Source organism: Ochotona princeps, chromosome 17 (assembly GCF_030435755.1).
Source record: "Ochotona princeps isolate mOchPri1 chromosome 17, mOchPri1.hap1, whole genome shotgun sequence".
NCBI classification, from domain to species: domain Eukaryota; kingdom Metazoa; phylum Chordata; class Mammalia; order Lagomorpha; family Ochotonidae; genus Ochotona; species Ochotona princeps.
The window spans coordinates 27,204,128-27,220,382 of record NC_080848.1 but is presented as its reverse complement, the minus strand read 5'-3'; the positions used below and the strand labels follow the sequence as shown (position 1 = coordinate 27,220,382).

General features: G+C 47.4%; 1 protein-coding gene across 1 annotated transcript in view; it reads left to right on the top strand.

Moving 5' to 3' along the window:
• Positions 1-16,255, top strand: part of TEX14 (testis expressed 14, intercellular bridge forming factor) — a 102,527-nt gene that overhangs the window by 56,464 nt on the left and 29,808 nt on the right. The window contains exons 14-17 of the mRNA XM_058676074.1: positions 1,421-2,325; positions 9,806-9,912; positions 15,597-15,707; positions 15,893-15,981. Of these exons, the coding sequence (XP_058532057.1) occupies positions 1,421-2,325; positions 9,806-9,912; positions 15,597-15,707; positions 15,893-15,981 (1,212 nt within the window). The remainder of the gene's footprint in view (positions 1-1,420; positions 2,326-9,805; positions 9,913-15,596; positions 15,708-15,892; positions 15,982-16,255) is intronic.

Genomic DNA, 16,255 nt, shown 5'->3' with positions numbered 1-16,255 from the left:
TTTAGAACAATACAAAAAAAAAGAAAATTACCATTTTAATTTCACCTCTTAGACAAAAAGAGTTAGCATTTTGCCATCCCTTTCAATTTTTTTCTTTTTTCCTTCTTTATGGCTATTAAGTGCATTTGGAAACCTTAGAATTCAGAGTCAGCACTTTGCAATCATCAGCCCTAATGGTTCCACGCTACAGATGGGAAAACTAAGAAGGATGTGATCTGCTCAGGATCAGAGAGCCTGTTAGAAAATAGAAACCATGTTGTCCGGTTGCAGCCAGTGACCATTCACTGACTTGCCGTTTGACAGAGTAGGCCTCCTAAGTTCTCACTATTTTATCTCCTTCGTCCCATTCTCTGAAATTTGTGTACTTCTCAACCCAGAGTGGTCGGTGGCTAGTCCTGGCATTGTTTTTCAGTCATTTATCCCTGCTGTGATGCAGGGAGAGTACAATGTTCCATTTGCAGGTTTACTCGCGTACATGGCTTCTGCAGACAAGGCTGGTCAGGCTGAAGCCAGAACCCAGGAACTCCACCTGAATCTTTCACTTGAACAACAGGAACCCAGATGCTTGGGTTATCTTCACTTTCTGGAATTGGATGGGAAGTGAAATAGCCAGGACCCAAGCGCCACTCCAGTGTGGGATGCAATGAGGGTTGCCTCAGGTGCCTCAGGTCTAAGCTGCTGTGCCATGATCCTGGTCCTTCTCAACTGTCTTTATCAGGTGCTCACCTAGAGCATAATCTCAGCTGATGTGAACAGTTGAAACTGTGTAAAGAAAGCTATGGGGTGTGGAGCGCTAGTCTAGCTGCTAAAGTCCTCACCTTGCAAGCGCCGGGATCCCATTTGGGCACCGGTTCTCATCCCGGCAGTCCCACTTCCCATCAAGCTCCCTGTTTGTAGCCTGGAAAAGCCATTGAGGACAGTCCAAAGGCCTGGCTCCTGGCTTTGGATCAGCTCAGCTCTGGCTATTGTGGCCACTTGGGGAGTGAATCAGCAGATGGAAGATCTTCCTGTCTCTCCTCCTCTCTGTATATCTGACTTTCCAATAAAAATAAATAAATTTAAAAAAAGAGAAAGCTATGAATGTAATCTTTAAGATTCAAGTGCCTGCACGTCCCACGGCCTGATAGGAGTGTTTTGGGACATAAAAGCATAGAATATTTCCCTGAGGGTTTGACCCCACCCATTGCCCTCTCTTGCCCCACCCTGTGCTCCCAAATTTCTGCCTCATTCTTTGTCAAAGTGGAAACCTTCCCTTCAGTTATAAAGATCCTCTTATCCTCTGATGAGTATATGCAACAGTCACCAGGAAAAGAGTGAAAAACAAACTTTCTGTATGCTTGTGCTTCTCAAGCAGAAAGCTGAGTCTGCTTAGCTGTTGTGAACGCTGTAATCAGTTGCTTGTTGCTGTTCTTTTAAACAGGCAGTCAGCCTCATTCGCCAAGGAGTCGCTCTTCTCCCACTGAGCAAGCCACTCCAGATCCTTTGACCCCAGATCCAAGTCTAACAGCCCAGGAGACTCAGCATCAGCCTAGCCCTCCCCCTGCCTCCTCAGTGGCCGAGGAGTCCCAGAGCCACAGCCCCAGTCGGCCAAGCCTCTGTAGCTTCGAAATCAACGAATTCTACTCAGGCAGCTTGGACCTGGGGGGTGACCAAGAAGATACAGGAGCTACTTCATCTCCGGACAGGGAGAGACCAAACCAGGCAGATGAGCTACAGTCCATGGAGGAAGAGCTGGACAAGATGAAGAGTGAGTCATACAGCTTCTGTTCCGACAAGAGCTCTTCGGAAGCTGACTCCGAGCTCTCCTCTGGGGACTGGGACTGGCAAAATGATTCTCTTAGTTCACTCAGCCTCCCTGAGCCAACCAGAGAGGCCCAAGGCGCTGTGAGCAACAGGTCCATGACCGAAGAGTATATTAGTAAGTGTGTGCTGAATCTAAAGATTTCTCAGGTGTTGATGCAGCAGAATACGGAGAGGCTGAGGCGTGTTGAGCAGCAACTACTTGAGGTGGAGGTGGCACATAGGGAGCTGGAGGAGCGCAGGTGGGAGGCCTTGCAGAAGCTGTCAAATGTCCTCAGCTTACCCAAAGCCGTGGGCCCTCCATCTCTGATTTACATCCCTCCCATCATACAGCTGCCTGGGAGTCAGCAGCCAGACACCACGGACAACTGCCCAAGCCTGGCAAGGTCTCCCAGAGCAGCTAGAGACTGTCAGGGAGGACAGTTTGACAAAAGACCCAGAAAAAGAAGTGGCAGTAACTGGAAACTTCTCACTCACGTTTCTGAAGAAAGTCCTGGACATCAGTCAGAGACAAGAAGACCTCAGGTAAGGTTATATAGGAGAAAGGGCAACTTGAGCAGGACTCGCAACTAAGTTCAGCATTGCCCCTGCCTTGGGTGAATGCAAGCAGTGCCTAGCAAAGGCCTGTTGTCTTCAGCAGATAAGGCCTCAAGGGTGGAATTTCAAGGAAGACAGGTTCCACCTTCATGGCAAACCCTAGCCTTTATAGATTGATTGGCTTACTTCTTTTTTTTTTGTTTGTTTTTGTTTTTAAAGATTTTTTCATTTTATTACAGCCAGATATACACAGAGGAGGAGAGACAGAGAGGAAGATCTTCCGTCCGATGATTCACTCCCCAAGTGAGCCGCAACGGGCCGATGTGCGCCGATCCGAAGCTGGGAACCTGGAACCTCTTCCGGGTCTCCCACGTGGGTGCAGTGTCCCAATGCATTGGGCCATCCTCAACTGCTTTCCCAGGCCACAAGCAGGGAGCTGGATGGGAAGTGGAGCTGCCGGGATTAGAACTGGCGCCCATATGGATCCCGGGGCTTTCAAGGTGAGGACTTTAGCCGCTAGGCCACGCCGCCGGGCCCGATTGGCTTACTTCTTAAGGTGAGGTTTCATAGGTCAAATAGTGGGAATTTCACATGGTTCAATCTATTACATAAGGTATTTTGGGCAGGTATTAATTACCATTTTAAAATTGCTTAATCATTCACTTATTCATTGACTTGATACACGTAGAGCCAGAAGCTATCTTAGACACTGGAATATGATGATGAAGAAGCCACAAGCTCTGCCTGTAAGAAGCTCAAATGCCTGCCTAGGACTGAAGCCCTACTGGTCAAAGCAGGTGCCTCAGGAGAGCTGAGCTGACAGCTGGGAGGCTGGCCTGAGACGCTGGAAACCCAATGAGGTTCTGGTCTGGTTCCCCTACAGTGCGTGCCGGAAAGGGCCTAGATCTCAACCTGTGTCCCATGTCCTGGGAGGTCTTTTAAATTTTTCTCTTTAATATTGTTTACCTAGTTGAGAGGGATGCATGCCCCTTTAGGTCTCTGATTAGAGTGGGGAGGTCGAGGTGTGGAGGAAGGTAGGTGGGACAGATACTTTAGTTATTTTCTTTTTATTTTCCTGGTTTGCTGGGGTTAGGGGAGGGGACTGCTCCTTGCTGTCTAACTGTATCAGCACCTGGATATGGGAAAATGGTCATCTGATGGCATCTCAAAAAACCCGATGTGGGGAAGAATGTTCCAAGGATGCTACTTGAATGGTTTTGATAGCTCTGAGATGATTTTGGTTTCATTGCAACAGGATTGAGAAAATCTTACCAAGGTCTGTTGGTTGACCAAGTCCACCTCAGTGTGCGTCCGTAGATTCCCCAGTCACTTGCTGCAAAGCTTGTCCTGGAGAGTTCTCCAAATTGTTCTGATTTTCATCCTCTGACAATGCAGTCGACATCCTTTGCTAGCCTAGATGAGCTGGCTGTCATGTCCCTGTGTGCATCTGGGCATGCTGTCTATGCACAGCAACTGAGGAGGCCCAGTCCCGATATGTGCTCTCCAAGGTCGGACCACATACCCTGTAATTTTCCCTGTGGCAGAGGTTTGATTCTGGTGATTTAGTAGGGGAATTTCCCCAAGAAGCCTCACCTGGGGTGACCTCAGACTTGACTCTTAGATGTGCCAACCAATGCAGGGTCAGGTTTGGTCTATCACCTGTATCGGCCAATGCACGTGCCAGTGTATGCAGCTGCCTGGTCAGTTCCGCTGCCAGCTCCAACTCTCCCATGAACTGATGGGTACTGTGACCTAGCCCAGCCCAGCCCGCCACAGGCCTGGTCTTCACACACACCAGCAGCTGCCACAGCCTCGTCAGAACAGCCCCGGTTTTTGGCTGTGTCAGCATGTGCTGCAGCCTAGCCTGGTCTGTCTCACATTCCATCTAGATCTCAAAAGCACTAGCAGGTGCTGGAATCTAGCCCAGCACAGTCCACCCAGAGCCCCATTCTTGCATTCACCAATGGTAGCTGCAGCCCAGCAGGGGGGTTCTAATGTTCCTGTACCAGGCCCGATCCCAGCCCCAATTCTTGTGTGGGTGGGTGGGTGCTTTGACCTGGCCTGGCAAAGCCTGATCTAAGTCTTAGCTTTTGCTGGGGGGTGTTGCAGCCTGTCCCAGCCGTACATGGCCTACACCCTGTCCTGGTTTCGTGCATGCCAGCAGGTGCTGCAGCCTGACCCATCCCTCACAAATGCTGAAGAATGCTGCAGCCTTGCCTGGCCCAGCCCAGGTTCTTGTGCTCCCTCTGGCCTAGTAGGTGAGATCCCCAAGTTGTACCAGGCCTGCTCCCAGCCCTGGATCTCATGTGTGCCAGCAAATGTCATGGCGCCTTCTTGGCCTGATCTATTCTCAGTCCTAACCTTGCATGTGCTGGTGGGTGCTGAAGCCTGGCCTAGCCTGGCCCAACCTGGCCTCCTCCCAACCTAGATTCCCGCAGGTGTCAGGTGGGTTCCTATTAAGTGAGTTCTGCTGTCCAGCCTGGCTTGGCCCGTCACCATCCCCAGTTTTTGAGTAAACTGGCAGGTACTGCAGTCCCACAGAGGCAAGCCCAAAAGTCCCCTACAGAATCTGTTACAAGATATGATTCTTTTGTGTTCCATTTGGTGCTGTGGCCCAACCTAACATGGCCTACCCCCTACCCTGACATTTGTAGGGTGTTAGCCCTACCAGGCATGCCCCCAGCCACAGGTTTTGTGAGTGCCACTGGGTGGCGAAAAGTACTGCTTAGTCCAACCCAGGTTTCCCATGTGGTTGGGTGCCTTGGCCTGACACAGACATGCCCTCTGGCTTCCCCCTCAAACCACCCCAACTCAGCTCTCTTGCCTACCTGCAAGTGCAGTGACCCAGTCCATGGAAGACCCTAGAAGTCATTCCTTCGCTGTTACCTACCCTCAGATGCTTCCACTCCAGCACATCCCCAAATTCCCTTCTCTGGGCAGCTTTCAGCACACACACACCCACCCTCACCCCCTGCCTTGCCTGAGTGCCAGGGTTGCATGTCCTTGCTCAGAATTTCCTACTTCTCCATATATCTTTTTAAAAAAATAGGCAACTGTGTTGGCACATGTATAGTTCATGCAGAGGTGGCATTAACCAGGCCCAGGATACCTTCCACGTTTTGGCTGCTTTTCTCCCAGCAGTGTAACACTTGCTTAATAAAAGACAGCTTAGGCAATTGCTTACATTTATACAGCTGTTTGTGTTTTTGTTTATCTTTTACTTATATTTATTTTTGTTTTTTAAAAAGATTTATTTATTTTTATTACAAAGTCAGATATACAGAGAGGAGGAGAGACAGAGAGGAAGATCTTCCGTCCGATGATTCACTCCCCAAGTGAGCGCAATAGCCGGTGCTGTGCCAATCTGAAGCCGGGAACCTGGAACCTCCTCCAGGTCTCCCACGTGGGTACAGGGTCCCAAAGCTTTGGGCCGTCCTCGACTGCTTTCCCAGGCCACAGCAGGGAGCTGAATGGGAAGTGGAGCTGCCGGGATTAGAACCGGTGCCCATATGGGATCCCAGTGCGTTCAAGGCGAGGACTTTTAGCCTCTAGGCCATGCTGCTGGGCCCCATTTATTTATTTTTGAATCTTATTTATTTTTACTGGAAAGGCAGATTTACAGAGAGAAAGAGAGACAGAGAGAAACATCTTCTGTCTGCTGCTTCACTCCCCAAGTAGCTGCAGTGGCCAGAGCTGAGCTGATCCAAGGCCAGGAGCAAAGGAAATGAACAGACATTTTTCAAAAGAACAAAATGAAATAGCTGGACCCGGCATGGTGGCCTAGTGGCTAAAGTCCTCACCTTGGACGCGCCAGGAGCCCATATGGGTGCTGGTTCTAATCCCAGCAGCTCCACTTCCCATCCAGCTCCCTGCTTGTGACCTGGGAAAGCAGTTGAGAATGGCCCAAAACCTTGGGACCCTGCACCCGCGTGGGAGACCTGAAAAAAGTTCCTGGCTCCTGGCTTTGGAGCAGTGCAGCACCAGACGTTGCGGTCATTTGAGGAGTGAATCATCGGATGGAAGATCTTCCTCTCTGTCTCTCCTCCTCTTGTATATCTGACTTTGTAAGGAAAATAAAATAAATCTTTAAAAAAAATGAAATAGCTAATGGACACATAAAAAAATGCTGAGGCTCCCTAGCTGTCAGGGAAATACAAATGAAAACCACATTGAGGTTCCTCCTAACTCCAGTGAGATTGGCCTACATTCAGCTCTGCTAACAACATCTGCTGGCTTGGATGTGAGGAGAAAGGTACCCTCCTTCACTGCTGGTGGGAGTGTACCTAGTACAATCACTATAGAAGTCAGTATGGAGAGTGTAAGAGAACTAACTGATAGTTGATCTGCTATATGACCCAGCTATCCCACTTCTGGAAATATATCCAAAGGAAATGAAATCTGTATGTGAGAAAGGCATTTGTAATCATATATATATATATATATATATACACACACACACACACACACACATATATATATATATATTTTTTTAAGTTTTGTTTGTTTTTATTTGAAAGGTAGAGTTACAGAGAGAAGAAAGAGAGGTCCCACAATTGCTGGCTCATTCCCCAAATGACCCCATCAAGTCAGAACTGAGTTGATTAGGAGCCAGGAGTCTCTTCTGGGCCTCTCACAAAGGTGCAAGGGCCCAAGGACTTAAACTATTCTCCATTCCTTTCTCAGGCCATTAGCAGGGAGCTGGATTAAAAATGGAGCATCTTGGCCTGGCGGCGAGGGCTAGTGGCTATAAGTCCTCTCCTCTCATGCGCTGGGATTCCATATGGGCACCAGTTCTAATACTGCTGGCCCCACTTCCCATCCAACTCCCTGCATATGGCCTGGGAAAGCAATTGAGGATGGGCCAAAGCCTTGGGACCCTGCACCCGTGTGGGAGACCTGGAAGAGCTCCTGGCTCCTGGCTTTGGATCAGCTCAGTTCCAGCTGTTGCGGCTCACTTGGGGAGTGAATCAGTGGAAGATCTTCCTCTTTGTTTCTTCTCCTCTCCGTATATCTGACTTTCCAATAAAAATAAATAAATCTTAAAAAAAAGTGGAGCATCCAGGACAATAATTGGTGTTCATATGGTATGCTAGTGCCACAGGCACCCATATGGTCTCTTGACGTGTTCAAGGCAAGCACTTTAGCTGCTATGCTATCGCACCGGGCCCCAGGATTAGCTTTTAAGAGGCATGAGAAGTTTTAGTTTTCACTTAGAAAACCAGCTGGATGCAATGGAGATGCTTGGCTGAGACTAGGTGTGGAACGATGAAAAATCAAGGGCACAGGGAGAGGTCACATGGAGGAGCTCATCCACACGAGTGGGGACTTCCTGGACTTTCTGGCTTTGCCCAACATCCAGCTGAAAGCAGCTGGGCGAGTGTGCTCAGGCACCAAGCCGCGCCCAGCTGAACCTTGTCAAATGCCTGCCCCACAGAATGGTGAGTGCGCATACAATCTTCCTTCCAGTGGGGTCATCTCTCATTTGTGACCCTCCTTGGCAATACCACTAGACCCTGGCAAGTTTCCATCACCGATCTTGAGCCTCACACTCTAAGCTAGCAAGGTTAATCCATGAATTCTTCCAGCCCCAAAACTCTGGGATCCAAGATGCAGCCTTCATTTTACGTATGAGCTTGTTCCTATTTATCCATTCCTTCACTCCTATGGTGACCACTGGTCAAGCACCTCTATACAAAAAAGAAGAAAAATAAGAAAATAAAATGGGGCCTAATGTGATAGCCTTGTACATGCTGGCATTCCATAAAGGCGCTGGTTCATATCCCAGCTGCTCCACTTCCCATCCTGCTCCCTGCTTGTGGCCTGGGAGGGCGGTCAAGGACAGCCCAAAGTTATTTATTTGAAAGGCAGAGTGACACGCTGAGAGAAGGAGGGGTGCACAGATTTTCTCTCTACTGCGTACTAGTTCACTACCCGATACTCTCAGCTGCTGGGGACTAGAACATCCAGTGTCTCCACTTGAAATGCAGCTTGCCGCTGATGGCATGCCTTGTGAGCTACTGATGAGGGCGTAGTACTTAGCTCTGCCTGCTCTGTGAGAGATCCCGAATTCTAGGCTCCTGGATCTGGCCTCGTCCATACCTGCCCGTTGGTGGCATTTGGAGGATGAACTAACAGAGGGAAGGTCTCTGTCTCGCTGCCTTTAAAATAAAAATGAAAGTTCAAAAACAGAAACTTAGAAAAATTATGTTGAAATTTGAGTAAACAAATATAAAAGCCTTTTTTTGGACAAAAGGTCCGGACTTTTATTTATTTTACTTCTGTTTCCAAAATACTGTAGCTTTTTTTTTTAATTTTTAAGATTTTTATTTTATTTTAATTGGAAAGGCAGACGTAGAGAGAGGAGAAACAGAGAGGAAGATCTTCCATCTGATGATTCACTCCCCAAGTGACTGCAACAGCTGGAGCTGTGCTGATCTGAAGCTAGGAGCCAGGAGCTCTTCCAGGTCTCCCATGCAGATGCAGGGTCCCAAAGCTTTGGGCCGTCCTCAACTGCTTTCCCAGACCACACAAGCAGGGAGCTTGATGGGAAACAGGGCTTCCAGAATTAGAACCGGCGCCCAGGGCCCGGCGGCTAAAGTCCTCGTCTTGAACGCCCCTGGATCCCATATGGGCGCCGGTTCTAATCCCGGCAGCTCCACTTCCCATCCAGCTCCCTGCTGTGGCCTGGGAAAGCAGTCGAGGACGGCCCAAAGACTTGGAACCCTGCACCCTTGTGGGAGACCCGGAAGAGGTTCCTGGTTCCCGGCTTTGGATTGGCGCGCACCGGCCCGTTGCGGCTCATTTGGGGAGTGAAAAATCGGATGGAAGAACTTCCTCTCTGTCTCTCCTCCTCTGTATATCCGGCTTTCCAATAATAATAAAAAAAATCTTAAAAAAAAAAAAAAAAGAACCGGGGCGCCCATATGGGATCCTGGCACATGCAAGGCGAGGACTTTCACCACTGCGTTATCGCACTGGACCCTGTAGCTTTCATTTTTACTATATTTTATTTTCATGGCATCCTCACTCGTGGATGTTGTTGTCCTGATTTCTGGGTAAGGAAGGAAGCTGTAGTACAAGACTCTTTTAGGTTATGCTGAGCGAGGCTTACACCAGTTTCCAAGGTTCAGAGTTCCTGCCGTGGAAATATACCTTCATATTAACATGAGCTCCTATGTGTGAGGCTGGGTGGAGCTCAGGAAAGCATTAGGGTTTTGATTACTGTCTTCCTGCCCTTCTTCTGTGTGTGTACTTTGCTGACTGGTTTCCTGCAGGCCACCATTTCTGGTCAAGGCTGCCAGGTAAGTAATGGGGCTTGGAGACAAGAACCATGCAAAGGGAAATCATGTTGATAGATCTGGCATGTTGGACATGTTTGAGCAGCATGGCTATGGAGACGGAGGGTGAGAGTGACAAGAAAGGGAATTCTCTCATCAGAGCACTGAGACATGTTTAATTGTTTTTTAAGCAGGTAGCTCTTGGTAGTCCTGGGAAGGATAACACGGGTGAACAATTTGAGCATGCTCAAGAAGCCAGGGTCAACCTGGGAAGAAGCCAGGACCAGAACACTACTAGGTGGGTCCACATCTTATTATTCTTTGTGTTGTCATGCACTCCGTGTGGCCCTGAGACTCTCAGGATCTTCATACATCTAGGGACAAAGTACTGTGACAAAGAGCTATGTAGAAATAGCTCTTGACAGGCTCTCTGCTAAGTGTTGGGGAAAAAGTATGATGGAAATATAGGCACCATCAAAGGTAAGAGTGCTTCCACATTGACCAGACAGAACTACTATACCTCAAAAGCAAACTGGCACTGTGGTGTAGCAAGGCAAGCCACCACCTGTAGCACCAACATTCCATATGGGGACCACTTAGTGTCCTGGCTGCTCTCGTCCAGCTTCCGGCTACTACACCTGGGAAAGCAGCAGAAGCTGGCACAGGTGCTTCTGTGAACCCCTGTACACAATGGGAGGCCTACATGAAACTCCTGGCTCCTGCCTTCAGTCTGGACTAGTGCCACCTATGCCTGCCATTTGGGGAGCGATTGAGTGGATGGAAGATCTGTATCTGAATCTTCCTCTCTCTGCAACTCTGCCTTTCAAATAAATAACTTTTTTTTTCTTTTAAATAAAAAAGGAAAGGCCATGCACTGCATTTGTCAGTGCTCCAGAAACAAAGTAGTTGGAAAGCAGGGTGATTTAAAGTAAGCAGCATGGATTCTGTGTGCTTGTTGAGCAGAGTCACATGGTGGCTCTGGGGATCTTGATTTCCAGTCAAGTTGGTGGAATGAATTGACCTTAACACCAACCACATGGATAGCAGTGTATATTGACACTGAGGTTTTTTTTTTTTTAAAGATTTATTCATTTTATTACAGCCAGATATACAGAGAGGAGGAGAGACAGAGAGGAAGATCTTCCGTCCAATGATTCATCCCCAAGTGAGCCGCAACGGGCCGGTGCGCGCTGATCTGAAGCCGGGAACCTGGAACCTCTTCTGGGTCTCCCACACGGGTGCAGGGTCCCAATGCATTGGGCCGTCCTCGACTGCTTTCCCAGGCCACAGCAGGGAGCTGGATGGGAAGTGGAGCTGCCGGGATTAGAACCGGCGCCCAGGGCCCATATGGGATCCCGGGGCTTTCAAGGCGAGGACTTTAGCTGCTAGGCCACACCGCCGGGCCCGACACTGAGTTTTAAAGAACTTAGGTGAAGTATTTTATTTTGTATATGGAGAATAAAGTGGTAAATATTTTTATAAAATTAGATGTTTTAAATTAATAGGTAACGTGATTGTGTGATGTTTCCTGTTTATTTAACATGACTTTTAAAAAAATATTGGGCTCTTGTACTTTTTTTTAAAGAATTATTTATTTTTATTGGGAAGTCAGATATACAGAGAAGGAGAGACAGAGAGGAAGATCTTCTGTTCGCTGTTTCACTCCCCAAGTGGCTGCACCAACCAGAGCTGAGCCAATCCGATGCCAGGAGCCAGGAACCTCTCCCAGGTCTCCCACGCTGGGGCAGGATCCCAAGCTTTGGGCTGTCCTCGACTGCTTTCCCAGGCCATTAGCAGGGAGCTGGATAGTAAGCAGGGCTGCCAGGTGTCCACATGGGATCCTGATGCATGCAAGGCAGAGACTTTAGCCACTAGGCTACTGTGCCCACCCGACTTTCCCCCGCCCATGATTTATTTATTTTAAAGGCAAAGTTAGAGAGAGAGGGAGACATAGATCTTCCATCTGCTGGTTTCCCCCCAAATAGCTGCAAAGCCTGGGACTGAGCGAAGCTGGAGCCAGGAGCTTCTTCCAGGTCTCCCACCTGGTTACAGGGCCCAAGCTCTTTTGCCCACTTCTAATGGTATCCCAGGTGCATTAGCAGGGAGCTGGGTTGGAAGTGGAGCAGCTAGGAGTCTAACCGATATCCATATTGGATGACAACATTGTAGGCAGTAGCTTAACGTTCTACTCCACATTAGCTCTTACAACATGATGTATTGAAGTACACATTCATTGAATATTAAACTGATCTAGTGAAAACATTTTTGCCTCAAATAGCATTTTTAAAGTTTTATTTGTTTTTATTGGAAAGATTAAATCTGACAGAAGGAGAGAAAGATCTTCTGTCTTGGTTTACTCCCCAAGTGGCAGCAAGGGCCAGAGCTGAGCTGATCAGGAGCCGGGAGCTTCTTCCAGATCTCCTGTGCAGATGTAGGGTCCCAAAGACTCTATTAAGTACTAGGTTTATTCTTATTAAACTATAATTATGTGTCCTTTCACCAAGATTATCCATTCTGCTTCCGTCTCTACTGCAGCCTCTAATAATTAGCATTAAACTTTCTGTGAGGGCCCAGCGCGATAGTGTAGTGGTTAAAGTCCTCGCCTTGCATGCACTGCTGTGGAGAGTGGGACTTTGCCCCAAGATGGCGCTTGTTATTGTCTTCTCAAGGCACAAAGGCAGTAAACAAGTTTTAGGAAGTTGTAGAGGATTGGTTCAAGGTCTCATGCAGTCTGCATGGTGTGCGCGTGATCAGAGTTGTGATTGGTGTGTGTGTGCGTGATCAAGGCTGTGATTGGTGTGTTTGATGCGTGGCCAAGCAGCCCTGTTGCAATTGGCTGTTGATAGGGTTTTAACCTAAGTTTGAGAGAGAACAAAGAAGAAGAAGAACAAAGAGGAGTAGTGGTAGAGTAGTGGTAGTAGTAGTAGTAGTAGAAGAGGAAGCCTGTAAATATGCTGTAGTTACTGCCCTTCTGTATTATACTTGGATTTCTTGTTTTGTTATATTATGTAATTAGTTTGTCCTTCAATAAATCCTCATAAGAGCAAGCACCTGTGTTGGAGCTTCACTCGCTGGACGAGGGACCCCGTTACACTGCTATCCCATATGGTCGCCAGTTCTAATCCCGGCGGCCCTCCTTCCCATCCAGCTCCCTGCTTGTGGCCTGGGAAAACAGTCGAGGATGACCCAAAGCATTGGGACCCTGCACCCATGTGGGAGACCTGGAAGAAGTTACTGGCTCCTGGATCTTCACAGCACCGGCCTTGTGCTCACTTGGGGAGTGAATCATCGGACAGAGGATCTTCCTCTCTGTCTCTCTTCCTCCCTGTATATCCACCTTTCCAATAAAAGTAAATAAATCTTTAAAAAAAAGTTTCTATGAGATCAGCTTTTAAGAAAATATTATGTATGAGATCATACATGGTTTGTGTTTCTATGGCTGACCTATTTTTCTTTTTTTTTTTTTTAAAGATATATCTTATTTATTTGAAAGTTAAAGTTAGAGAGAGACAAAGGCAGGGACAGAGATCTTCCATCTGCTGTTTCTCTGCCCACGTGTTCACAATGACAGGTACTGGGCCAATCCAGCACTAGAAACCAAAAGCTTCTTCTACATCTTCGACGTGGTTGCTGGGGCCCAAGGACTTGGGCCATCCCTGCTGCTTTCCCTGTTGGATTAGTGGGGAGCTGGATTGGAAGTTCAGCAATGGAGACTTGAGCTGGCACCCCTGTGGGATGTCAGTAGGACCGTTAGCAGCTACCTGCTGTGCCACAGTGTCAGCCCCTGGCCTGTTTCATTTAACGTGATTTTCTCTCAGGTTCATGCATGTTGTGGCAGTAGGCTTTCTTTCCCTTTCTTCTTTTTTTTAATGGATTAGTATTCCATCGTATATGTGTACCTTTTCTTTATCCATTTTTATCTTTCTGTAATAAAAAGATTTGTTTTTAGCTTACATCCCCACCAACTTAGTGCAAGGATTCCTTTTCTTTTTTTTTTTTTTAAGATTTTATTCATTTTTATTGGAAAGCCAGATATACAAAGAGGAGGAGAGACAGAGAGGAATATCTTCCATCCGATGATTCACTCCCCAAGTGAGCCGCAACAGCCGGTGCTGCGCCGATCCGAAGCCAGGAACCAGGAACCTCTTCTGGGTCTCCCACACGGGCGCAGGGTCCCAAGGCCTTGGGCCGTCCTCGACCGCTTTCCCAGACCACAAGCAGGGAGCTGGATGGGAAGTGGAGCTGCCGGGATTAGAATCCATATGGGATCCCGGGGCGTTGAAGGCGAGGACTTTAGCCACTAGGCCACGCCGCTGGGCCCAGGATTCCTTTTCTTTATGTCCTTGTTTTAAAATGGACTAGTGTGCCAGTTTTAGTTTTTCTGTGCATAAGTGGCAACACTATGTATATATATCTATATATCTATAGGTTTGAAGTTCATTAGCCTCCATAAAAGCTTTTGCTCTACCCACCCCACTCTCCCTAGTGGTGACTGAGATCAATAACAAAGAGTTTACTGTTCTCTAGTGTTGGTAAATGGGTACGCAAGAGAGACAGAAGGAAAATGTCCATTTATTTTAGATGTGTACTTCACCTTTATGAGGAAGTTGGAAGGCATCACCTAACTGCCATGATAAGGTTTCAGCACTCATACCACTGACAGAAGCAGGTGAACTGATGGTGCTGCTGTTAGAGGAAACCAGGGCTTGGTCCTATCCTCCTAGCCTCAGTCTCTTTCCAAAAAGAACAAAAAAAAGATTTTTCTTATTACAAAGTCAGATATACAGAGAGGAGGAGAGACAGAGAGGAAGATCCTCTGTCCAATGATTCACTCCTCAAATGACCGCAACGGCAGGTGCTGTGCTGATCCGAAGCCAGGAACCAGGAACCTCTTCCGGGTCTCCAATGCAGGTGCAGGGTCCCAATGCTTTGGGCCATCCTTGACTGCTTTCCCAGGCCACAGCAGGGAGCTGGATGGGAAGTGGAGCTGCTGGGATTAGAACCAGCGCCCATATGGGATCCCGGGGCGTTCAAGGGGAGGACTTTAGCCGGTAGGCCATGCTGCCTGGCCCAAGAACAAAAATTTTAATTGCCTATTCACTTAGTCTTTCTGTAAGATTTTTAAAAACAAAATCACTATTATTATAAGTAATTTTATGTCCTGTTTATTCATTTTATGTTAGAGCATGAACATTATCCTGTTTTTTCTTGTACAAAATTTTATTTTTGATAATTTTTACATATTTGATTAGGGAGCAAAGGGTCAAGGGCTAGAGGAAGGTGGGTAAGACCATTGTTTTCACATTCTCTTTTCTTCTTCCTGAATCTGGGGAAGAGGAGAGAGAAGGGGAGAAGCCACACCCAGCCTCCCACTTATCCCAGGGTCCCCAGTGTGGAGCATGCTCCCAGGACACTGCTCAAGTGGTAACAGCCAGTCCAGCTGGGTAGTTGGTATTCTAGGTAACAGGGCTATGTCACAGAAAATGTGTCTGAAGCATTAGCTTCAGAGATAATAAAATGTATGTAATCAAATTATAAAATGTATGTAATCATGAGATATTTAGAAGGAAAGAGACTGAGAGAGATGGTTGCTGCCAGCATTAGACAGCTGCCTTAGCAACAAGTCAGGTCTGGAACTCAATGAGACTGGGCTGATTGTAGATGTCTGAACATTCTTCAGGATTCCTTAGGACCTGCTTTACAAATGTTAGCTGTTGTGCCATTACTAATATGCAGGTGGGCATGTAACCAGGGAGTTCTGATGGGAGGGAAGGAACAAAACCTTTACGTGTAGTTTGTGGCATGGTGTTGGTGCGGGGGAGGTGGGGAGAGTACAATAGATCAGGAAACCCAGGAACCAGGACTCTGTCTTGTGATTGCCTTCTGAAAATTTCCCAAGAGCACTTTTAGAATCATGAAATCTAAACTTGCAACTTGAAAGAAATCTTAGAGATCTTCTAACTGGATCTTTTCATTTCTTAGCCAAGGAGGGACGAAAGAGTCCAATACCCATGCCAAAGTCACACCGCTAAATAGTAAACCCTTGATCATGTCGAGCCACCCACAGGGACCTGCGTGTCAGGACTCTGCCAGGTAAAGCGCCTGGCAGGACAGGGGAAGGGTGGTGGTGGTGGTCTTGCACCCTCTGGTGGTGGTAAGCAGTCGGTGCAACCTCGAGAATAACAGAGTAGGGGCCGTTTTCTTCAGAACTCTGTTAAGAGTTTGAATGAACTGATGTTTGTGTCCATTTCCCTCTCATGCCCTCTCTTCCAAAATAGGATTAGTGTAGAGGCTATGCCTTCTGAAGTCTCTACTGCAAAGTCAAGAAATAAAGGAGATGATGGAAGGGTACACTTAAGATGGAAAAGTGAGTATAAAATCATAAAATGTTAATCAGAATGAAGCAAGGCACGTTTCTAACCTGGTTGTAAGTATAAATTTTTCTTCTTTTTTTTAAGATTTCTTTATTTCCATTGGAAAGGGAGGGTTTCTTTGTGTGTGTGTGTGTTTGTTTTTGTTTCTGTTTTTCAAATAAGAGAGACAGAGAGGCAGAGATCTTCTCTCCACTGGCTCACTGCTCAAGTGGCTGTAATGGCCAGTGCTGAGCTGAGCTGAGCTTGTTAAGGCAGCAAGAAAGTTCA